Source organism: Podarcis gaigeae (assembly GCF_964106915.1).
Source record: "Podarcis gaigeae genome assembly, chromosome: 3".
NCBI classification, from domain to species: Eukaryota; Metazoa; Chordata; class Lepidosauria; order Squamata; family Lacertidae; genus Podarcis; species Podarcis gaigeae.
The window spans coordinates 60584723-60609416 of NC_139680.1; the positions used below are offsets into that span (position 1 = coordinate 60584723).

Here is a 24694-nt window from a genome sequence, read left to right on the forward strand (position 1 = left end):
TTTTAGAATTTTCACATCTTTATTCCACTGAAGACTGAAAACATGAAGATATCCAAATGGTCAAGTTATTTATCTGAAGAAAACCCACGGAAAATACTATTTTACAAACTGGGGAAAAGATTGATACATTTGGTAGCTGGATCAATATTGCCATGAGTTTTCTGGCCGACACTTTCACGAGATGTCAGTGAGTCTTCCTCTAATGTTCCTGCAGTAATAATGTCATTTCGTTATACACACTGCTTAAATGTTATAAATGGATAGCATCTAGTGCTTTACATAAGACTATGTTTATTATGCATGTAAACTCTGGGGGAAAAAACACTGAAACATGCTTGTGTTAAAGGTAACTTTTTCACTACAATTTACCTCTTTCTGTCGTACGCCTAAAGGTTTGGAATGTAGGACAAGTCTTCTTGTAAGAAAAGTATGCAGAAGGTCAAGCTACTTTTAGTGCTGTTGCACAAACAGTTGAGGCATTTCCCCATTAGCAGTAAGGGTATGTGGACGGAGAAACGTAGCACCTGTTAAGCTACAGCTCTACTTGTCAGATCTAGATCAGTTCAGAAGAGAACTCCCATCGTGTTCTAGAAATGTGAATGTATGAGAGAATTAATAAGATCCCAACACTGACTTGCATAATGTCCTATTTGCACTCATTTTTCAGAAAATGGGATACAAAAGATAGCAAAGTACTCAGGTTCTCAAACGTGATCAATAGCAAGCTTTGCGAAAACAGATTACAAATCCTTAATCTTGCAGTGCTGTTCAAATGTTGAGACATTTGGTGGCTGCATTAAACAAATTATTAGTATCCCACCCCAAATCAGTCAAAGTAATATTATGCTGCAATTTAAACATAAGCCACACAAATAAAAAGTTCAGGAAATTACTAACTCCATCATAGAATTGATCTTTAGTACTGATTTATTTTAAAACGCTGCCTCAAGATTTAGATGTGCAGACCTAAGTTTTACTTTAGAATAAACACAGCTGTGAAGGGGCAATGAAATACAACTTTCAGGGTTTTCACCATATATTCTGGACAAAGCAAAGTTACACTGCTTATAACAATCAGTAAACATTTTAAAAAGTTGCTCATGACAAATAGTATTGTACTTTTTCTACTTGCTTTTGTATAATCATCAACAGTTACTATTTAGTGAGATTGCAAAAGAACAAAAAACAAAAACTAAACTAAACTACTCTCCAACAATAAAATTTAAGTAAAATGCTTACATTCATTTGAAGACAAGTCATATTATAATGCTGTGTAGATAGCACATAGATGTTTTCAGCTGTAGTTCATCTTCAAATTTACTATTCCTGTGCCAAAAGAGATGAAAATGTTTGCACTATTTACACTTTGGGTTTTTAAGCCATTTAAAATTAGAATTAGAATTCATAGAGCAATAAAGGAGTTCATAAACCAGAACTACTTACTTTTTCTTCTTTACGTCTCTCCTTGTCTTCATTTTCCATTGTTTCTTCTTCATCTTCCACAAGCCCATCCCCTTGGTATTTGTCATGTGTCCACTTTGGACTGCTACCTGATTTTTTGAAGTTGAATCTTCCTCTGCTACGCTGGAAAGTGCCACGACCTCTTCCTCTTTTAGCCCAGTAATCTACACCATCATCTCTGTCATCATGCTAGAGTAAAACATGGATTAACAATGGAAAATTAAGCATCTAACACACTTTATTTCGAAAAGTTTAAACCGCCTGCTTCACATCTCTAAAAACTGTAGCTGAGTCATTTGTTCTTGATGTTCTGAAGCATACAGACATACAAAATTGCCCAATATCAAGTTAGAATATTGGGTCCATCAAACTCAGCATTGTCCATTTGGACTGGAAAGCTTGTGCAAAACTATGTCTTGGGTAGAGGCATCTCCCAGAGCTGCTACCAAAGATGCCTTAATTGGAGATGCCAGTGATTAAATTTAGTGTGTTAGATATACAAAGCATATGCTGTACCACTGATCTAAGGGCGCTCATTGATTTGAAGGGACACAGAACAGATTATTCATAGTTTTAGGTGCAACAAAATATCTTAAGTCATTTGCACAGGCATCTAAACTTCTGCTTGTCTGATTCAATATAAATTGTCTATGTTTTAATTATCTATACCACACTCTCGGGTTTACCAGTACTAATTGATGGAATGCAAAAATGTATGGGAAGAAACAGTAAATAATGGGTTAATATACATATTTTCTGAAAAGTCACATGGCAGATTTGCTACATCAAAAAAATCAAAGAAAACTAACCATGCCTACCATATCATTCTCTCAATTTCCAATGCTGAGGAATGAGTGTGGTTGCAACTATAACTTATATAGTTAAAACTTAGAGGAACTCCCAAGATTTGCAGAAGTACAAAAAAACAGAATAAAGTTGAGGATTCCCAAAACAGTCCAATTAGTGCTAGGTATGTACAATGCCTACAAAATGTTGGCTGGCTGCTGGAGGAGAGGGAAAGGGGAACAAGCACTGTTAACATTTTGTTGCAGATCACACTTACTTTATATTTTTTGATTTTCATCTATAAAAATCTGCCAAGTGAGCAATCAGAAAGATTTTACACAGAAATGCAAGTTCCCAATATTGACATAGTGTAGACCATGAAACAGAACACAGGATAGACAAGGCTATTCAGATATAGCCTTGACTTTCTTCCCAATGCAAATAGGCTAAAAACAAGTTAAGGAATTGCAAAGCCCAAATCACTTTGGATAGAAGACAGGACTTCGGTGGCTTCCTTGAATGGATGCTTTTACTTTCCCTCCAATAAATGGAAATGCTATACTCTGGGGGCAACCCTTTTGTGAGATAAACTTGCCCATTACCTGACACTGGATGACCAGGCTAACACTGATAGGGAAGGCATAAACAACTCTCTTTTGCCTCATAAAAGCAGCACAAGGTTATGGTGCAGGTAAAGTTTGTTGTAAACATCCCCCCCCCAAAAAAAAAACCCGGGTCTAAGGGGCATCAGGAGAATACAATGCAAAAATTTGTTGTTTTTTTTCCTAGTCATATATTGACCAAAGGCTTTGGGTCAGGGAAGCATTTATAACTTCCTCAGGGCCTAAAAGGTACTTGGGGGTGGCGGTTGGGGTGAACAGGAGGGGCAAGATTTTAATTTTTATTCAACTGAAACCAGTGGTGCAATTATTATTGGTTTCTCTCACAGCTCTTATGCAAGCCAAACACCTTACAGTTGCAGGTATTACAACTGTGAAATCTACTATTGAATAAGGTATTTACAACTTTGTATTGCAGGAGTAAGTCAGGCACCCCCAAACTCGGCCCAGTCTGGAGGGCCGAGTTTGGGGACGCCTGTTGTAAGTGCTAGACTTTCTCTCCTTTTCTCTTCACAACTGAAAAGCAAGAGGTTGTGCAAAAAGACCTGTCTTCTACAGCTAGTCATTTCTTATCAGTCTACATAGATGGATATAAAAGCAAGTATGAGCTCTAATGCTCCCTCTATAGGACTCTTAAGATTCTTCAAATGATAGAAGATGCTTTAGATATTGCCTACATAAATTTGCTTATAAGACAAGCTTTGAGAAAAGATGCATGCATAATAGTATGGCACCCACCAAGAAGTATTTCTTGCTTTTTGGGGTATATTCAGGATCCCATTCCTCCTCCTTCGGTCTCTTTTGAAAAGTAGTGTTTGAGTTGCTGGGACCAGTATTTGTTCCAGCAAACACGCCTCTGGCTCTTCCTCTGCCCCTAATTCGAAACTGATTAACCAAAGCATTTATGCATTTAATTTGTTTACACAAAGCAAATGATAAATTCCTAATGCATGAACTAATATGCTTTGTTATCATTCATCAGATAATACCACACACAAATGAAGTGGCTTATGGATCAATCTACAGAATTTAACAGCCACTTTAAGGTAATGGCATTCTAGCTAGCAGAAGAGCTTTTACATATTCTTTTAAAAAGGGGCGTATCCAAGATAACACTTTGAAAAAGTAGTATATGATAGTGAGAAATTTATAATGTCTAGTAGTCCACAGAAAACACAAAATTCAGCAATTTTTGCTGATGCTTCTAGTTCTCCAAAGAAGCAGCTTAAAAGCCTAGCTTCGAAGGATGGAGAAATTAAACACATGTGTTTGGGAGTTACTGTTCTCTTACTGCACATTGCAATGAACAATCAAAGTCTGGTAGTCTAGAATATTCAACATAAAAAGCAAGAAAGGAGAAAAAGTAAGAGACATGGAAAGAGCCTAGATTTTTTAAAATGCATTTTAACTGAAATAGCACAATAGAGATGTAATAGGAAAAATACTTTCAAGTAACTTAAAAGAAGCAGCATTAAAAAACCAGTCTTGACCTGTTTCTAGTTGCTGACATGGCAAGACCCACAGTTCTGTCCAAGTCATAGCTGCCTTTCAATGTTTCATACACTATCCTATATAGAAGGCTCATTTATAACAGGAACTATACGGCACAATATTACTTACACCAAAAACATTAAATGATTATAACTAAGGTATAAACCACATTAAGTAACTAATTTGAAGATCTTGGAAAATGGACTTTGGTAACATTTCTGAAAAGATAAAAAGATTGTGGTGTAGTGTTGAGGCAGATGTGGAGGAGCAACTGCTATAAGGAAGAAAAGAATAGGTTGCCTGAAGCTTAGGTTCTTAAAATTACATACTTACATTTATATTAAGTATGTAAATTCTAAATCTAATATATAACATGGGGATACAGAATTTGCATACAGGATTGCATGCTTTGGCAAGTGCATTGTATTGCCCTTTAAGTCCACTCACATCATGTGAAGAAAACAAACCAAATTACTGAGCGCACATTAAGAGTCTGCTGAAAGACCAGCAACTTCTAGCTCTTCTTTCCCAAATCTTTCAATTCCAGCTGGCCATTACAAGAAGCTCAAGTGCATGAGCTTGTTTCCTCACCCCCCTTCAAACCCCTTTTGCTTCCTTGTGTCTCTCTTTTGATCTAAAGCCCAAGGGCAAGGACTACCTTTTTGATGATTTTTGTAAGTCACACCAGAGCCTTTTTTGGGGGGTTTTTTTTGCATGAAGAGCAGAATAAAAATACTTTAAAGAAATAAAAGAAAGCACCACTAAATCATCTCTCTCTAATATACTTATTTGCCACCAAGTAATAGTGTTTCTTAAAATTTAAAACTGGATACACCCTCAGTAATAATAACCAGTCCCAATTCCATCTTCCCATTTAAACTACTAAGCTGTTAAAATGTTGCTTTATATTTCACAGCATACATGTCATTCCATAACAAGAATGTTATATATCCCCTTTTTGTTGATTATATTCTTGTCTAACTTCTTAGGTCAGTTTTTACAAATATTGGTTGCTCACAGTCCAATTGAACATAACAATTTCTTGTAATTCTTTAAAGTATTTTGCCCTAGTTTAGGTACCCTTGACAAACTGTAATATTTTACTATTAAGAATTTAGCTATCCTACTCTATTCTGAAACAATGAAACCATAAGCACAGCAAAGAAGAGAGCCAACAACAAGCCAACTCTGGATTATTTAAATATTGCAATTTTAAGGGCCTCAGGATTTTGGCATTTGCAATTAACGGGCATTACTTAACTGTGACTACCTGTCACACAAAACCAACACCTTACTAGTGATGTTTGGGTTGGGTATAAGTAATCCATTGTTCAATTTGACCCGAAATGAGATGTAGGCAGTAAAAATTCATCTCGCTCTTTCCCATAATGAACTCTCTCATCCCATTTTAAAGCATTTGATACTATCCAGAGTGCAATGAACTTTAGCCCAATACAAATAAGGCAACTGCTTTAAAATTTTATACACCTGTCTCTCATGCCAATTTCAAATAATGGATGACTCGGCTCCTTATTTGTCACTGAACATAAAAGCCCAGATGGCACTGTTTTCTCGTGTAGTCATGCATTACTCTGGTTAATTTGGTCCCTCCTGCTCAAAACACTGCTCATTATTAAAAAGAGAGTAGAAATACAAAAAAGTAATACAAAGAATATGGAAAAAGGAATACACACAGCAGAAAAACTTATTCCTTAATTAAGTATCACCAACAAGGTAGAATATTCTGTGAGAAAATTCACAATCAACTTTTCAAACACTTAAAATTATGACTACCAAGCATGTCTGCAAGCTAATGGTAGAACACAATAGGAAACACCGCAGGTGTTACTAGATGTTTATTGTGCATATTTTTATTATTTTAAGCCAAAAAAGATAAATATATCCCTATCTAGGATAGGATTTTATATATTTCCTCCTTGCAAGCTAAATTTCCAGCAGGAACTTCTTCAAAATGCACTTCCATAATATTTCACATAAAACAACTAAAGCCTAATAATTTGAATGCAATTATTATAATTATGATTTTAAAAAACAACAACAACAACAACAACAACAACAACAACAACAACAACAACAACAACAGGAAAAGTATGGTAGAAACTCACAAATGTGCCTCTAGGTCTTCCAACTCCTGTGAAACCTGGGTATTCTTTCTGCTCGTGATGGGGTTTAAATTCTTCATCTCTTTCTTTCTTGCTGTCCTTTTCTTCTCGGGAACTGGATGAGGAGGAAGATGGGGAGGAAGTTGAGGAAGATCGAGAACGGTCTTGCTCTCTTTTTTGTTTACTGAAAAATAAGAAACCATACTGTTTGCTGTAGCATCCTATACATAGGATTTATTTTCTGTGCCCATAGAAGCTATCCTCTTTTCTTGTTTGAATCTAACGTGCAGTATTATTACACTATCCAGTTTCCATCTATAACTCTTTAACAGCTAATGGCTCATAGCACCTAACAAGGAGAACCTATTAGCCAGCAAACTAATTTAAATATATATGCATGCTTTACAATGGAAGAGAGAATAAAAGGTAGGGGAAAATCCCCAAGGCTAAAATTCTAAAGTGATACTATTTCATTTATTTTGTACATCTTACCAAGAAGCAAAAATTGATATTGCCTTTTTGCTATATAAACCCAGGGTGCAGAAATAATCAGCAACTGATGGTTGTATGGACATCAGTGTAAGAAAGTAAACAGAAAGTGCAAGTAAATCCATGATTATGTAAGTAAGAGCAGGAAAATATGATCTTCACATTCAATTTCCCCAAAGCAAATACATTTGGCATTGATTTTACAGTTTTATAGAATATAATACAAATCCCCAAAGGTAGATATACCTGAAGTAATTCTTATCACTGCTACAAGTTCACACTGAGTAAGTTGCTTTATTAAAGACTAACCTGTTCCTCTGAGCCCACTATCTGTCTTGAGGGGGGGGGAAATAACTCTCACCCCCCCTTTCCCACATTAAGCCTACATGTCAGTAAAATTCTCATAATCTGGGTGTTATGAGTTGAAAAAGTGCGGAATCAAGCATAACGAACCAAAGTTCTTACACAAACTGTTTACAGAAATGTACTGCATTGAAGTCCAACCTCCTGATGTAGCCTGGATAATAGGACAGATTAATTTGTCATATTTTTTTCAGTGTTAGCTTGCTATTCCAAAGTTTTTGTCCTCATCCACCATAAGCCGTGTAAAAGACAAATACATTTTTGCTGTAAAACAAATAATTTTAATTGTTTAAATTTAGATGTTCCATTGTACAGTGATAACTGAAAGCAATTAAGCTTATAATTACAAAAGTCTAATTAGAAGCTAAAAGCCTAGTTATGGGAGCTAAGCCTTTTACCTGTCATCTTTGTAAGATTTATAATCCTTGTAATCCTTTGGAATTTTCTCCTGCTTCCTTGATCCACTGGATTCCCTGGAACCTTTAGAGTCTCCTCGTTCTTTACTTCTTTCTTTTCTACGACGGTCGATGTCATGTCGAAGATCTGCAGCATCACACTTTAATTTTTTATCTCCCTGGATCAGAAATGTGCAGTGTTTTAGTATTAAAAACCCTTCAGAGAATGAAATAGGAAATCAACCTCTTTGCATGCAATCCTATACATACTTTCCTGTAAGTAAATCATAATGAACCTAGTGGGAATGCATCTAAATAAACAGGCATAGGATTCCATTGTTACCCAGCTATGTAAGCGATATTCCCTTTCCCAATAGCTCTTTTGCACATTTAGTAGAATGATCTTTCACAGAAGAGTGTGGGACTGAAAAGTTACTCTTACAAAAAGAAAGCAGACCTGAAAGAAGCTTTCAAGTATTATCCAGGAACAAAACTTCAATACAACAACATCTTTAACAATTACTAGGACAGTCTAAAGAAAAGTTTATTTTACATCCTTTGTGGATAACATTGGTAATTAATGGATTGAAGCCAGAGATAGGATACCACTCGTGAAACAGGGCTTTCTGGATATCACACCCCCACCCACCCCCACTTAAAAGAAAAAAAAATACTGCTCCTGAGAGTGAAAGACTTTAGGGTGACTGGCAAATTCGAGAATTAAGCAAATTCAGAGAATCCATTGTCTATTTTTCTAAGAACAAAAAGTACAGTAATCCTTTTGTGTCAAAGTGATAAAATGTCACAATTAGATTACACAAAACTGGTCCACTGCATCCTTTGAAAATGATCAGAACTAGGTCAGACCTATTATCACTTAAGACATAAAATGATAAAAGCACAATTTGTAAAACATGCCTCTGGGATAAAGGGCTTGGATGCTTTAAACCAAAACTAAAATTAAGAATATCAATTTAGAACCTACTTTCTGAGTTTCTTCTTTAAAGGCTCTCTCTTCTCCCGCTAAACGGGTATGCTTCCTCAGGGCACTTGGAGAGATGTCAATCCTCCTAAATGCAAGATTTTTAAAAGTAATAATTATGGCTGCCAACATTCATCTCTGTCAAGTGGAAAACTGGAAACACAAAAGAAGAAGTGCCATTGTGCAGTCTAAAATTGAACCCATTTAAAAGTACAGATACATCTCAAGAATAAAACCCATAGACCTACCAGTCAAATCAAAATAGCAACAGCTACACATTTCCACGAAGTTAAACCAACAGCAGTATTCAAAAACCACATAATGGAACATATTCTTTCAGGGGCAATTTCAAACTAGAAAATTCAAAGCCTTTTTACATTAACAATACACAGACATAGCAACTCCACACAGAGAAAACAAAATCTGTAGTTCATTTGACAGGTATCATCATTCACTTAAACACACATAGCTAGAGTTAGGGAGTAATGTTTTATATCCTATTTAAGTTTTTGCAAACTTAGGCCTTGAGTCAAAGAGCTGTATATCAGAGAAAGCCCCAGTGAGAATTCCAATTCTCTTTGATCAATTGCACTGTATGTACTTTTGTAACTACATACAGTTTGTGATACAGTACAGAGGATAGCTATGGAAAAAGCACATAAAGTTCCCTTTGCTCTTTGTATCCTGGCCATAAAGTTTTGTATCCCCTCCCCAACAGGCCCAGCCCATCCATTAGCTATACTGAGACCTTCTCTTCAGATGGCAGACTGAGAAGAGTAGCATATTCACACACTGTCCCTCAGTCTGGTCATCCTTCTATTTAGCACTCAAAGAGTTCCTACAAGGCTTTTAACTGGAACTGGGTCACCCAGCCTTGTTCTAAGGAAGAGTAAGCAGTTTAAAGTTTAAAAGTAGTACACTGTTAAATTTAAAAGGTATTTGCTGGCTGCCATGGGAATGGTACACTGGGAAGCAGTGTTGGCTGTGCCCTCAGGTACCAGGAAATTTTGTGCTGGTCCTGGCAATATACACATTTAAACTGAATGAAGCATTTATTGATTTACTTACAATATTTCTATACTGCCCATCAACAAAAAATTCTCTGGGCAGTTTACATATAGAAGTTAAGCTATGAAATGTAAAAATAGAAGAAAAACATAAAATATTAATCAATTAAAATAGCATCAGAAAACAACAATAGTGCACAGAACTTAAAAATACACTACATCTAAATGACATTTGAAAATAAAAAAGTATTCATTTGGCACCAAAAAGACCACAACCTTTTTGGAGATAACAGTCTACAACTGGGGCCTCACCACTAAAAAGACCCTTTACCCAGTGGCCACCCACCTCACCTCACTGGGTGGGAGCACCTATAGACAGACCTCTGAAGATGATCTTGGGGTCCAGGTACATCTACACGGGAGGAGACTATCTTCAGTCAATACCAACACTGGGCCCAGAAATTGACTAGGAGTCAGTGCAGTTAACAAAGCATTGGTGTTCTTTTTGTCCTATTTTAAACCAGCTGAATTTTTTGGACTGTTTTATAAGGCAACTCCATATATATCTCATTGTGGTATTCCGATTGCTTGCCTTTCAGAACTGCACTGTAAACAGGCCTTTATACATCTGGAAAGGTTCAGCTAAATAACACTGAGAATACAGTGGGGAGCATAATTTTTTAATTTAGCAGCAACACTCCCACAGAATAATCTCAATATAATGATCAGGTCTCAGCACAAGTCTTCATTTCTCTGCATTTAAGCTGTCTCCCATCTTGTTTAATTGCCCTCACCATAACTATAACCATAATAATATCCCGCTTCTTCCCCAGAAACAGGTATCAGTATAACTATATACCAAATGCTGCCCAGGTTCTGCTAAGGAGAAGGACACCTGGGCACTATGATGTCAACTGCCAAGTCATCTCCATATTCTACAGAGCAACTAAGGCTTCAACAGCAGTGCCAAACATACCAGAAGTCCTACAGAGCCCCCATTAGTCTTCAGGGGTGACCCATTTCAATAGGTCTCCATCCATTCACAGGGGGGAAATCTAAACCTCAAGAGGAAGTAACCATGACAAGGGATTCATGTTAAATTCCCCACTTTCAGATCTCCAACCTCCTGCCTTTTTGAAAGAAAGAAAAACCCAGTCAGGAGTGTGTCCTGTTACAGAAACATTTTCAATTCATGAAACATTTGCTTATTATTACCAGACTTTAACAATTAAGTATGTATCACATCTGATCTGGCAATTTCCCCCAATAATTTCTTCTCCATATGGAACTTGTTGTTTCACTAAGAAGTTACTTATCTTTTGGAGAGTAACTAGTATTTCAGCTCAGCAAGAAGCAGAGAAAATTATGTAATACTGCACCTGTGTATTTCAGGACTCTTTTGCCGGGTGCTATGTTCTTCAGTAGACTTCTGATAAGCAGTGAACCTCTCACTTAGGGTCATTCCAGCTGACTTGAAATATTGTTCTGTTGGTTGCAGAGGACAAATACTATCTAATTTCACTACACACACACACATATATATAATACCAAACAAGGATGTAAAAGAAGCAAATGAATTCTTAAAATATACAAGACACAAAAATAACATTTGTCCCCACATCTTTCTTAAAGTACAGCAACAGGTAACCATTGTATTTTACAATTTTCTCTACACATACACTCTGCCCAGTACGACTACGAATTCAAAAAACGTAACTTTTTAATGCCGGAGACAGTTCTTTTTGCCAAACATTTTTGCTTTGTGCCCAGAAGAGAAGAATACATTGCTGTATTTGTAGAGGAAAATATTACAAATTTAAAGAGAGCTTCTTTGGTTATTTAATTAATTGATAGATATAGAGCTAAGTGTTCTTCATTAATGTTGTAACCCTACACACGTTTATATTAGAGTAAGCCCTCTTAAATTCACTTGGACTCATTTCTAAGTAAACATATATAAGATAAAGATATGGGAGGTTTTTTCCTTAAAAGAAACACAACTTCTTCTTTTCAGACCAGAATGAAGACCTTAACAGCTGAATATATTTAAACATCTGGCATCTTGGCAAACTTGGTAGCATATTTAAAAGTTTTCTTTCTTTAACCCAAGACCATTAAATTAGTAACACACATTACATTTTGAAAGACCAGTTCAACAGATGTTTGAATGTAAATGTAAAATAGAAACACGTGTAAAATTATAACGGACTGTTAAATGCTACAAATAAAGCAAGCTATCCGCTTAACAGGTCAATGTACATCTGTATCAACTTACCGCCCAACATCCAGCACATCTCTCATAACCAATCATTAAAACTTGATATGGCCACTACAAGGGTAGTGCCTCAATCATAATTCCATCAAACACAGGAATTTGAGCTAGCAACTCAGTTTTTGTGCCATTTTTGCCAGGAAGATAGAAGGTTCAACTTTGCCTGTTTGTGCATCTGTTATCTTTCAACAGCTATTTTACTTTTGTAATATGGATTTTGCCATTTCAAAACACATTCCAGGACCTAGTTGCAATGAAAAAGAAAATATCACTGGGCATTTTCAGCTCTAGGAAAGTGAAGAGCTGTTTAGTCTAGCTGCATTGCACCAATAATGTAAAACTACTACTATGCTTTCACCAAAACTCGATCCACAGGTTTTGTTTTGTTTTTTCAAGTGTGTAAAAAGATTGAAATACCTTCGGAAACAAATTATGATTTAGACACAGCACTAATTTGGTCACAGATTAGTGATATCTGGTCAAATTGTGTATTTTATATATTCACTGGAACCATTCAATTTAAATGATCTCTTTAACTAGCATAATGTCAAGGATTTCATAATTTGGTAAAACATTTTCTGGGTAGGGAAGCTTATTAAGATTTGTTTTGCAGTTCTCAAATTGGCATGAATTGAAAATGTTTAGAAGATCAGCTGACAACTACAGTCGATGTACAAATATAACACAAGACATACAGAAATGCAACTTTCTATCTAGGCCAAGATAAATACTTCATTCTAAGGGTGACATCCAATGATGTACACCCACTTGCATAAAGAAAATTTGCTTATGCAATATGACTACTGGTTTCTCTTCTCCACCCTCCAGCTCCTTGCAGCTCCTTAATCTGCTCAAGGGTCCCCCAACTCGCCAGGGCAGATTTGGGGGCATGCAAGGGAGAGAAGGAGAAGAAGATGGCTTGTTACGGGAACAAATGCTGGCTCTTGCTATGTTGGATCTCATCCTATAATAGGCAAAAAAATCAATTGTCTGCTCCTCCCTTGATGAACAATTAGCAACATCTAAGTTAGTACAGTGAGAGAAATAAAAGCATAAGAAAATGAATTTTCAGTAACTTTATTATAATATTGTGCCCCATGTTGCATAACTGTTAGAGATCTGGTCAATCAGTCCATATACTATGTTATTTTCAATATTTTCACCAGCAAATTCACATCTTTGAAATTCTTCATGATTTATTACTATTATAACAAAACTAGCTGTTCCTAAAGAAAAAGCAACATAAAGCAGGAAATTTAGGGTGGCATTTAACTACATTCTTGAAATAGCAAAATGAAACCCCCTCTTCTCCCCCATCATCCCCAAATCTGCTCTGGAGGGCTGGGGGAACTCCAGAACAGATTTCATGGGTGCACAAGGGAAGAACATACCATTGCACAAGGAGAAATCCTTACACCAACAGAATGTTCACATTAGTGCTACACTGAACACAACCCAAAATCTGTCCTTAATCAAGATGTCCTGCAGTTGATATTTGCTGAGCTTGAGTGATGGTGCCTTCCAATGAATACATTTGGCAGACCCACTATTCAAACTAAAGTATATGCATGTGGAAATGTTAGGAAAACAGCTATACATATCAGTAACATTAGATAAGAGAATTAGCTGTAGCTAAGCAATAAAGCACATATTTTGCAAGCTCAAGGTTCCATATTGAATCCCAGGCCTCTCAAGTTAAAAAGAGGAGTAGGTAACATGAAAGACCTCTGATTGTTACACAAAACCATACTGGGCTAAGTAGACAAAAGTATGACCAAAATTAAGGCAGCTACCTATGCTCTCTTCCCAAATGCCTACTTCACCAGGGGGGAAACCCCAATGGCTAACATCTCTAGACTTATACTTAAACACATTCAGCTAGTGTTTTGCAAACACAGCCACATGCCTCTGGCTGCAACTGAAAATCTTCCCCTTCTAATCCCAGCTTGATTCAAATATATGACTGAGCAATGTCATATGTGGATGCTTTTGATGGATTCGGAGGTAGGTCTTGGGACTTGCCTACACCAAGTAGCAGCTTTCTAGCTAGCAAGTAAGAGCTTTCACCGTTTTGAGAAACTTAGAAATCTATTAGCAACCAGGGTGTCTTTAAATATTTATTTCTAGAAGAATATCATTTGAATCAGTCAGGCAATCCCAATCAGCTTTAAATATAACTAATTTAAATGCAACTCATTTAATTGCAAAATAAGAAAAGTGCTAACACACTAAAATCTAACTAAGATTGGCTTCAGTGCACTGTTCCTTGTACATGTAAACAGCTAGGCTACAGCCTGGCCTCCAACTTGCCATTCCATCTTTCACTTTACAGGTGGTCCAGTGCACTGAGGCTGGGGTTATAATGTCTGTCTGTGCCCCCTGTACTTCCAAGTGACATAAGATTGCTCTTACCCATAGTGTTTAGTAGATCTGCTCCTATGCACAGAAAGGGTAACATCCAAGACTACAGTTCCAACAGTGTAATATATTTCTTTGTACAATCAAACTTCCCCCTCCTCTCTTCCCATTTTTAGCTCCCATGCCCCTCAAATCTGCTTGATAGTTCAGAGACCTTTCAGAGAAGATCTGCAGAGGGCAACAGGGTGGAGAAGAGAAATAGGAAGTCCCACTGAGCAAGTGGAAGTCCACTCACATGACAATGGAGGTCACTCAGAGAGTTCATGGGACTATGGAGGGGGCACACTGGGGGATTTTATATGACATTATTCATATTCATCTCAAAATAGAGTATGCAACTATGGAGAGGAGCATGCATTCCATTTGCCCACTGGGGCTATGCAATGCTGTGTGTCTCTGGATTCCCAAACAACTAATGATTTTGAAGTTCAGCCCTGTACAGGTACCTAAGGACAACTAACTTCACACTCCCATGCCAATCTCTGCCCTTTGGGTACCATCCAAGGCCTACCCAGCTATAAATGGACTGCCTAAGCTCCTTACACTGGAGCAGGAGACCCACCTCTGGCTGTAAGTTGAAAAACAAACACTTACACCTATGCAAGGCTATTTAGTCAGCAATGCACTTAGTTCCACTACATATTGACATGAGGATGACTTAATTTGTCACTACAGAATTCCTACTGGAGTGTGACAGTAAGGATCAAGGAGACTTAATTAAAAAGACGTTATGCTGCATTCCTCTGTTATATTGACATGTAGTGCAAACCAAAATTATTCAAGACCAGATGAAATCTCAGCAAGTTGTAACTGTATCAGATACACATGCACACAATTAGATGCAAGAAACTGGCCTATGCCAGAGGCACACAACTCAAATCACCCCGAGGGCCACTTTCTTATTAGGAAACCACTATATTTCCCACAATGTTATGATTTTATGCCAGCACTTTATTTAGTCATCTCTAACTAGGTTGCTCTGTACATCATAGCACACACTCATCTTTCCACCCGAACCTTTCTCAGTTAACCCTCTTTTTAATATTTCCTCCCCACCTACAGGGGTCTCTGCAGCTCAATTTCTGTTTCCCCCATCTTTTCACTGTGTATCCCTTAACACTATCTGCTCTCTCACCTCTATTATCCCCATCTTTTCCCATCTCTCTGTCCTACACATCTCTTTAATCTCCATATCATTTCCTCCTCCTTTTCATCTGAATCCAGGGAAAAGAGGAATAATTTAAGTAACATCTGCCAAAGCTTCTCTAAAACTATGCAACACTCTTCAAAATCTACATATCCATTTCCTAGAATGCTGAATGTTAGGATATATAACCATAAAAGGAAAGCATGAAGTCTACATGAACATAAAAGTGCTGAATTTCCCAATGGATTGACTTCACCATCACTTTCCTAATGCCATATGATGCTCACTTTGTATGGCAAATTCAAAGCATACCTTTGACATGATGAACTAAGGACACAATGTGCTGAATAAATGACTCTGATGTGCTTTTGCTGGCCTGTGGTAGCTTAATGTGGTCAAAGATGGATCGGAATTCTTGCTCCTTCTTGACTGAATGGACAAGTGTACTAGCAAGCAGCCTGTCTTTAGTCAAGGAAGCGGGTCTAAAGTGCATAACACAAAAAGAACAAAAAAAAATTATGAAAAGCAATTCCTTCATGGATAAGTGAAAACGGTTACAAATTCAGATAATTTACCTGTTTGAATCATCAAGTGGTACAGGTGCCATTTTAAGTTTAACTTCAGGTCGATGAGAATCACTGGCTATCATTTTGATCCTAAGTGGGCTCTCCTCCCTGAAAGTAGATTTCTCTCTTGCATCCAAATTCTTGTGCAGGGGAGGACTATAATCAAAGAGTTCTTTGAGCTTCTCAGACTTTACCTGCTCAGGTGACTGGGTTTCTTTCTTCATCATTCTCTCAGATACTTTCTCATCTTCTTTGTGCTTATCTTTTAGTGCACTAGGCCTCTCCACTACATAGCTAGTTGTGTCTTTAAGCTTGTAACTTTTATCTTCTCTAAATCCTTCACTGTCTCTGTTTGCCTTCATAGAGATTTTAGATTTATACTTTGAGCCTTCCTCCTCAGCAATCCGGTGAGATGCAGCAAAGCCCTTACCCTGATCTGCCAAAACAGACTTTCTGAACTGTCTATAATCTTCAGTCTCCTCTGTGTCCTCCCCTTCAGAGTCATTAAATTTTTGTTTTCCAGATTCTTTATCCATATAATATTCCAAAGCTTCTTGGTCCTCCCACTCTCTCTCTCCCTCTGTCCTCCCTTTTTCTAGCCCTCTTTCCTTCTGAGCATCTTTCTCCCTAGCATTACTCCTCTCAAGCAGGTATACTCTAGACTCTTCATCTGTGTACCTGTGGATGGCAAAGAAGAGAAGAATAACTCCCAACTGCTTTCATTTCAGTTTGTAGCATTTATCCTTATGGCATCCCAACTCCACAAAATGAGTACCAAAGCAAACAAATTTAATTATACAATTATAACGTTTTTTATATATTGACTGATGAGATTCTTCAGTGGCTCTTCAGATTTTTGAGCTATTTCTTGCACAAGTTCCTGTACTTCTGTGCCTATTTTATTTTGTAAGAAAACTGCTCTCTTTTACAAATCATTATTTTTCTTAAATACATTTCAGCACAAATACAGTATCTGTATCCCATTAAATCCAGAAGTTCAGAGCATATAACACTGTCAAAAAAACAGCTTATAAAAATGTCTTCTTACACTGCTTACATAGTAGAACACACTTACAATCTGGATACAATAAATTGCAAGGCATTTGCCAAAGCAGTTACTGAAGCAATACAATGTGGTTTTTAGTCTCTATCCTATATATTAAAAGTACATCTAGCCCCCATTTGTAATCTTCTACGATATTTGTATGCCATTTATTATATATTATTAAGCTAATAGAACAATTTTTCCTTTATAAAAAATAATATATTTCAGAAGATATATTCAGTAAATTGAGAAGTGAACAGAATTGTACTATCTATCCTGCAGAGCTCAGAGAAACAGATTTCCAACTGGTTGATTATTTCATTTTTAAAAGACACAACATTGCATAAATGGTTACAGCTATGTTCAGTTCTACAGATACATTATAAACAAAAGTGAGAACCTTGTCAGCTAGAAAGTTGCCAATGTCCAGTTTAAATTTAACAATTTCTCTACTGAAGATAGATACAATCTTGCACTTTAGAAAATCTGGGCCACCACAATGGTATTTCCTTTACCAAGACAAAAGGATCTTTCAGGACTACTGCTTAACACTGCTAGAGCAACTCTTATTAAAGCTGTAAAAAATATGGGAAAATCACTCTCATAACAGGACTCTGTTAATCAACATTAATCGGCAGTATATGTCTTCTTTAATTGCTTCCAATGAAGACACTGTAACATACTAATGAAAACGTATATTTACAGCTCTGACTGAGAAACAATGAAAAGTTCATGTATACATCCCTAAGTCAGAAGCATAGTATAACCAGCATAAAATTAGAGAAAATTCAGGTACTTTTCATTGCACAATATACATGTATAAAGAAGTATGCTTACTGTACTATTTATGTTATCTTTATTTTTGTAGTTATGGTTCCTACCTTTTCAGAAATTTTGCGCCCTTTGTACTTTCTTGATCCCCAGCTTCAGGATAAAAAGAACGTATCCGAGATTCCTCACGTGGAGCATTCTGCGATGCAACTGCTTTAGCAGGGCTTCTCCTTGAAGGAATGTGATGCAGTGGGCTATTCTGGGAAGGGCTATAGCGACTAGAGCCATTTCCAAGGGAGCCAGACCCAGACCTCTCAGGGCTATGCTGAATGGAATGCGAGTGCTGAGGTGTGTTTTTTGCTGAGTGGACTGTGCTGAGTAAGTGGGCATCAGAGCATGAGGAACTCTGACTAGGTGGGGAAGCAATAGAAGGACTATGGGGAGACCTCGGACTGTTATCATATGCTGAAAGGCCAGGCCAAATATCACCTGAAGCTGCTGCAGATTTACTGAAATCATCTAGTGCCTCAGAAGGATCATGTTCAAATGCGCCCTTCTCCTCCTCTTGTGATTTATTTTTTAATGGACTGTCTTGTAAAGCAGCTCCCTCAGTTTTCTTTGCTTGCTTTTCTGATGACCCACGTCTTTTAGAAGATACGGGAGACTTGCTATATGGAGATGAAGACCGAGATGAAGAGGATCTTGGAGACCTGGAAGATCTGTAGGATCGGCGAGATCTGCTCCGAGATCTCTGGGAAGAGACTGACCTTCTCTTTGGACTTCTAGAACGTGAGCGACCTCGTCTAGGGCTTCGAGAGTGTCTTCTATTCCAAACAGGTCTGTAACCTCCACGGTGGTATCTACCTCCACCTCCTGGGTAATATCCTCTACCTCTTCCTCTATAGCCATAGGGGCGTCTCATTCCTCTATTATTTCTGTAATCTCTGCGGTAATCTCTATTATAAACACGATCTCTACTGCGAGATCGTGAGTACGTCCTAGACCGAGACCTAGAACTAAGATAAACAGAAATGTTAGTGCCCATAGTTTATGACTCTTCTAAAATAAGTTACCCATATTATGTACAGTGGCATGGCCCAGAGACACCCCTGCCCCAAGTAGCTCCATTAAGGTCAGGAGGCACTCTGAACAGCAGCCTTTTGAGGGTCGAAGTGATGTGTCAATGGAATAAAATATAGAAGCCTTCCCTCAAAGAAATGTACAGATAGCTATTCTTTCTGTTTATATGAGCTGGAGGGGGCTGGGGAGAGTCAGGGTAAAGAATCAGAGCAACTAATTCCCTTTGTTTCTCTTGTTTATAAGCATTTCTTTCTTGACATTTCATCTGCTATAAGCATTAAGTCCTGTACATCCTCTGCAACTACTCCACACCCAACGGTAGTCTACAAGCTTCAGTAGCCAAAGCAAAAAATGTCTTCTAAAATCAGTTGAATCTTCTCAAAACAGCACTTAAGCTATTATGTGATTCTTAGCATGCATTTTAAATTTCTGCTAATAATAAAGTCTGTCTTTCAAATGTTTAAAAAATATTAAACCACTGAGAATGTTAATAAATGGAAGAAATGTACCTGTATCTCTTTTTTCTAGAGTGTGATCTGGATCTTGACCTTGAACTGGACTGTGATCTGGATTTTGATCTTGAAGAATGTGATCTAGTGTTAGAGCGACCCATTTTTCCCCCAGTAGCTTACACCTACCAAATAGAAAATAGTAAATTGAAACACATTACCTTAGTTTCAGGATGATCAATTCATATATGGATAGTGGTAAATTATTTTTTAAAAAAAATCAAGAAGAAGCCATCCCACCCTTCAAAAAAAAAACTTTTCAAATTATCACTAATCTCCTCAAACATTATGTTCCACATTATGGCAACGATCAGTGGAAAGCACTATAGGTAACAGGGAACAAAAATGTCAACTATTCTTTCAATATTCACACTGAATACATTTGATGCTTATGCATTTTTGTGTGTGTGCTGTTCCTTTCTTGATTAAAAAGACCTTTCATTTATCCTTGTCTATATTGAACTAAAAATAGTCACTAACTACTCTACTGTTCTTTACCCCAAAGATCTACCTTTGATCCATAACTCAGAAAGTCGCTCAAAACACCAATTCTTTTTGGGAGCAGTTACAAAGTACTAATCTCTGTAGCCACAGCAGGTGCTGTGATTCTCCAGAGGTTTGAATTCACCCCCAGAGATGGACTCTATTGCCTCCTGAGACAGATGGATGCCAGCAAACTCCATCCCCCCAAATGAAATTATAAATGATATGGTTTAATAAAATAACAACAACAACAAATTATTTATACCCTGCACATCTGGCTGGGTTTCCTCAGCCATTCTGGGCAGCTTTCCTTTTAATGGTCTTAAAAATATTTAAAATAGCTAAGTATTTAGCTTACCTTGCAATCCTGCTAGACAAGAAATGGATTTAAAATTCTTGGTATGCACTCAAATGTTTAATTCCTGTTTTTAAAAAACAAAACAAAAGCAGATGTTATTTGACTGCATAGTTAATACAGGTTTTAAAAAATGCTTTAAGTATTTAAACAGAGAAGATCTGAAGCACAGTCTGATGTGGTGGGTTATGTTGTTTCAAACTCAGAGTAGCATTTACTCAGTGCAACACTGTCTCACAGCCTGCTGAGTTTAAGTTGATTGTTCAGAAATACAGTACATGTTCAAATTGACTTAATTTATTGGCCTTTCCAAAATTGCTCAGTAAGAATTTATAAGCATTGTCTCACAACGTTCTTGTATCTTACAGTAACCTATCCTAGTGCCACCACCTATTGTGGTGCCACAAATTAATAAAGAGGTTTGGGGCATAAAAGCCAGAGCTTAGTCAGAGCCCCTTACCTGCTTGGGAGCAACAGGAAACCTAAATCTAAGGCCTTGGTCTGATGTGAAGGTGCCAATGCTCTTCGCCTCTGAATGCAGTGCCTAATCCACCTAAAGTGCTGAACAATGGTATATATTTTCTGCATGTAAGAGCTCTCAATGAATCACAAAAAATATATGCTCGACATATACGGTTGCTTATACCTCAATACCTGCCTCTTTTCTGAATATGAATTTAATTTTCAGTATTCCAGCATAGTTAAATAATTTATTTTATTTAGTGCATTTATATCCTGTCTTCATTTCATCATAGAGCTCAAAGTGGCATATATGGAATTATCAGGTGGTCTCCCACCCAGGTGCTAACTAGTTACCAGACTTGTTTAACTTAAGCTTCAATGTGTGTCCTCAGACCAAGCAATGTAAGCCCAGACATTCAGCAAAATAAAAATGAACTTTTTTATTTAAAAAAGCCAGATTAAAATTAATCACACATTTTTAATGTTATCTGGTAACAACCAACTCAAATGAACACATCTCACAATTCTTCCAGAACTGCAAGTCTATGACAAATCCATAATGGGAGAAAAATACTGCACATACTAATCTGCGCCACTTACTAGCCACTTTTAAAGTGATTTATACTTCTAACACTTTTAACAGGAAAGTACAACGGACTCTCTTCAAAAACAGTTCTGACTAGTAAGTAACAGTGCTGTTACTTATTAACCCTACAGCAATAACTCAGCCTAATATGAAATGGAGAAAACCTTAATGTAGCCTAACTTGCTATGAGAAATATAAATTTATGTCATTTATATACCACCCTTCTGCTGGCCTAAGAGTTCTGTAGAACTGTGATGGTTCTGTCAGAAGCTGATGAAATCTGCTCCCTGATCTAAACTTCTTCCTTCTGTCTTCCCTCAAGGTATAGTTCTTAAGAAGGTACTCAATAATTTTTTAGCTTGATGTTTTATTTTTTATTGTCTTTGCAAATCTCATTAAAGAAAACATTAAAAAACAAAAGCTATGAGCCACCCTCCAGCACACACTCCCAAGATACATAAATGAGAGCTAGTTTGGTACAGCAGTTAGAGCGGTTAAAATAATAAGCACGACACACCCATTCATTAAGGAGCGTTCCTGGTGCATTTGCATGATTTACTGATCCAGCTTGTTTTTTCTGATAAGCCTCTGCTGATGTTGGAAAATTCTACCACCACTATCAAGTGTGACTTGACCATTCAATTACTTCTGATGCAGACAGAGTAGGCTGCCTATTCCATCTCAGTGTGAGTCACTGAGCTAGGCTTACCAGCTTTCAGAACAGGAAAGCAAGTAATCCTGACATTTACACTCTGAAAGTAAAACCTTCTCAGGTATGTGACCTGTTCCTTGCCATCATAATTTGGAAAATGTTGCAGCCTAATAGTGAAGTCTTTTCTTTCCTGGGTGAAAGTACAGGTACAAGCCCTAATACAATTTGCTAATACAATCTCCCATAATGCTATTTGAAAGTCTTAATACTTAAAGAAGGAAGTATCCATATCAAGGAACCATAGCTCAATGGTAGAGCAACTGCTGATTGGTATGCCCCAGATACAGCAAGGAAAGACTGGAACCACAGAGCGCAGCTGCCTGTCAGTGAAGACACTACTGAGCTAGATAGACGAATGAGCTGACTTGGTATAAGGCAGCTTCCCAAGTGCCAAATAATAATTATACCAAGTTCACTGTGGAGAATGGGGGAAAGTCATAATTAACAACTCTTTTCTTGCTTTGACTTGGGTAAGCTCAATCACATGAAATGAATTGAAAGGGCTTGGATCACACTGTAAATTTTACCTCCAGATGCTGCTCTCAGAGGACATTTGCATGAGCCTGGAGCAATATCCACACACTGCTGCAGTTGAAAGATACTGCAATTACTGTGATAAGTCATTTTTTGTATCTGTTGGGAATGAAATTCTTAAGGATACACCCCCTTTCTTCAAGATAAGGCCTCCCTGGAAACACTCTTGAGCATCACTTGGAAGCAAGTTTAATCGTGCGGACTTGCCCAGAGTCCTGCACTGTGTGAAGAAGGCACGATCCACTGATTACTCTGCACACCTTTTCGCCTTTCTCAACAAAAGGTCTGGTGCTCAACTAGGAGCCGCAGCCAGTTACGAGCAGCTGTCTGGCAGGGCACGTGCATGCCGACATGCGTGTTCGAGACATCCATTTAGGGCCCTCGGTGCGGCTAGTATGCCGGGAGGCTGCCAAGGACTCTCCTTCCCCCTAGCTACACCTCGTCGCCCTTCAACTGACTGGTCGGGGTGGCGAAAGATGGAGGCAAGTTAAAACGTTATCAGGCGCCGCTCGTCGCGCGGAAAAGACTAAACAGAAAGCGACGCCCCCCACCCCGCCTGCTCTCGAGGGGCGAGGCGGGCCGCGGTCTTTGGCCCCGCCCAGCCGGCCTCGTTCCGGCCTACCTGTTTCCCCCCCCCGCCCCATGGGGGAAAGAGGCGGGAGGGAACGGGGAGAGATGACGGGCCCTGGTCCAAACAAGGGAGGCTGCGCGCAGTGTGTGTGTGAGGGAGATGGGAGCCGCCTCTAGTCCCCCTCCCCCTCCGTTCCTCCCGCCCTTGTGAGGCAGACCAAGCCCCTCCCCCGCCTTCAGTTAGAAAAAGGGAGGGGGGTTGCGAAGGGAAGAACTCGAGGGATTTTTTCAAAAAAATAACGGCGTCTGGAAGCGGGGGGGGGGGGGAGGGAGAGTTGCCGAGCGCGCTAACGAGGCTTCTCGCGCCGGAGCTCCAAAAGCTGGCGGGGGGGGGGCGTTTGGAGGGAGCGGCACCCATGGCGTCCGAGGAAGAACCCGAGCAGGCAGAAGACCTCTCTGGCTCCAGCCCTCCTCGTTCGAAGTCTTGCGTTGGCTATGGCTCACCCTTCTCTGAGCGACAGCTCCGTTCGGCTCTCTACCGCTCGGCGGCCATTTCCAGTCACGGCGAAGGAAAAGAAATGGGGGGCGGCGGGGGAGAGAGACAGAGAGGAAGGAAGAACCATAGAGAGAGAAAACCACTTTCTGCGACGTTAGAATAGCACGATGGCATCACTTCCGCTCGGAGAAAGGGCGGAGAGGAAATATGACCTCTTTACCTTGGCGTCCCCGGCTACCCGTATGAAAGATGGCGGTTAAGAAGCGGCCGAGGCGGCGTGAGTGACGCTAGCTGCCCTGGCAGGAAGTCTTCGGCGTCACGTGATCTTTCCTTGCGTTGGAAGGACGCAGGGAGAGGGGAAAGCCTATGCTGCTGAGGCGCATGCGCCTGTCGCGCTTTTTTTTTCTTGTTAGTTATCGTCTGCGCAACAAATCCCGGGTAAAAAATAAGGTTGATTGCTCGAGTCTTCAGAGTTTTGCTATAGTTGCGGGATTACGCCATAGTTTTTGGGGAAACATAAGGGCAGATAATTTCGGGTTCTCATTATGTTGCTCATTTAGGAAAATGTCCGGGCATAGGGTTAGCAGGAAAATTGTGTAACTGCCTTAAAACCAGCCATTGAGCTGCGTTCCTTGGTCCAAATCCAGGATACTGTACAGCCTCCTACTTTGCACTTCTCTTTTTAGCTTATTGTGCCCTTTCTTGGGAAAAGTATAGAACGGCATTTTTCAGTCTTTTGAGTCCGTTGCTGCAAAAAGAATGAATAGTTCTGTGGCATCTTAAAACAAATTCATGCCACAATTAATTTGTTACCCTGTAAGGTGCCAACCTAGCAGTTCGAAAGCACGTCAAAGTGCAAGTAGATAAATAGGTACCGCTCTGGTGGGAAGGTAAACTGTGTTTCCGTGCGCTGCTCTGGTTCGCCAGAAGCAGATTAGTCATGCTGGCCACATGACCCGGAAGCTGTACAC

At 38.7% G+C, this 24694-nt stretch overlaps 2 protein-coding genes across 27 annotated transcripts in view; one reads left to right on the forward strand and one right to left on the reverse strand.

The window, feature by feature from the left end:
• On the reverse strand, positions 1 to 24030 carry BCLAF1 (BCL2 associated transcription factor 1). 22 transcript variants are annotated; one of them, XR_014562357.1, is made up of 15 exons: positions 23732 to 23873; positions 20367 to 20430; positions 19526 to 19650; positions 18047 to 18952; positions 16130 to 16798; positions 15867 to 16036; positions 11097 to 11202; positions 8714 to 8798; positions 7732 to 7907; positions 7436 to 7597; positions 6485 to 6665; positions 3606 to 3752; positions 1444 to 1650; positions 1240 to 1326; positions 1 to 587 (listed from the first exon to the last, which is right to left on the reverse strand). XR_014562357.1 is itself a non-coding variant. In XM_083731640.1 (13 exons), the coding sequence occupies exons 3-13, from the start codon at positions 19627 to 19629 to the stop codon at positions 1321 to 1323; spliced, it is 2688 nt and encodes an 895-aa protein (XP_083587766.1). In that variant the 5' UTR covers positions 19630 to 19650; positions 20367 to 20430; positions 23944 to 24019; the 3' UTR covers positions 1 to 1320. The 22 variants fall into 22 exon arrangements, 11 of the variants coding, with proteins under 11 accessions (XP_083587766.1, XP_083587765.1, XP_083587773.1 ...); XR_014562350.1 differs by lacking the exon at positions 7436 to 7597 and having other exon boundaries at positions 6485 to 6596; XR_014562351.1 differs by lacking the exon at positions 7436 to 7597 and having other exon boundaries at positions 1 to 208.
• The window catches only part of LOC310841112 (uncharacterized protein), a gene marked incomplete at its 5' end in the record, with an annotated part of 19159 nt that continues 17493 nt past the window's right edge, over positions 23029 to 24694 (forward strand). For 2 of the 5 annotated variants that reach the window (XM_083731675.1, XM_083731678.1), the window contains one exon: positions 23029 to 23139. In XM_083731675.1, coding sequence (XP_083587801.1) covers positions 23053 to 23139 — 87 coding nt within the window. Of the gene's footprint in view, positions 23140 to 23914; positions 24001 to 24089; positions 24162 to 24694 lie in introns of those variants that run through there. The other 3 variants (XM_083731679.1, XM_083731677.1, XM_083731676.1) reach the window with 3 other exon arrangements.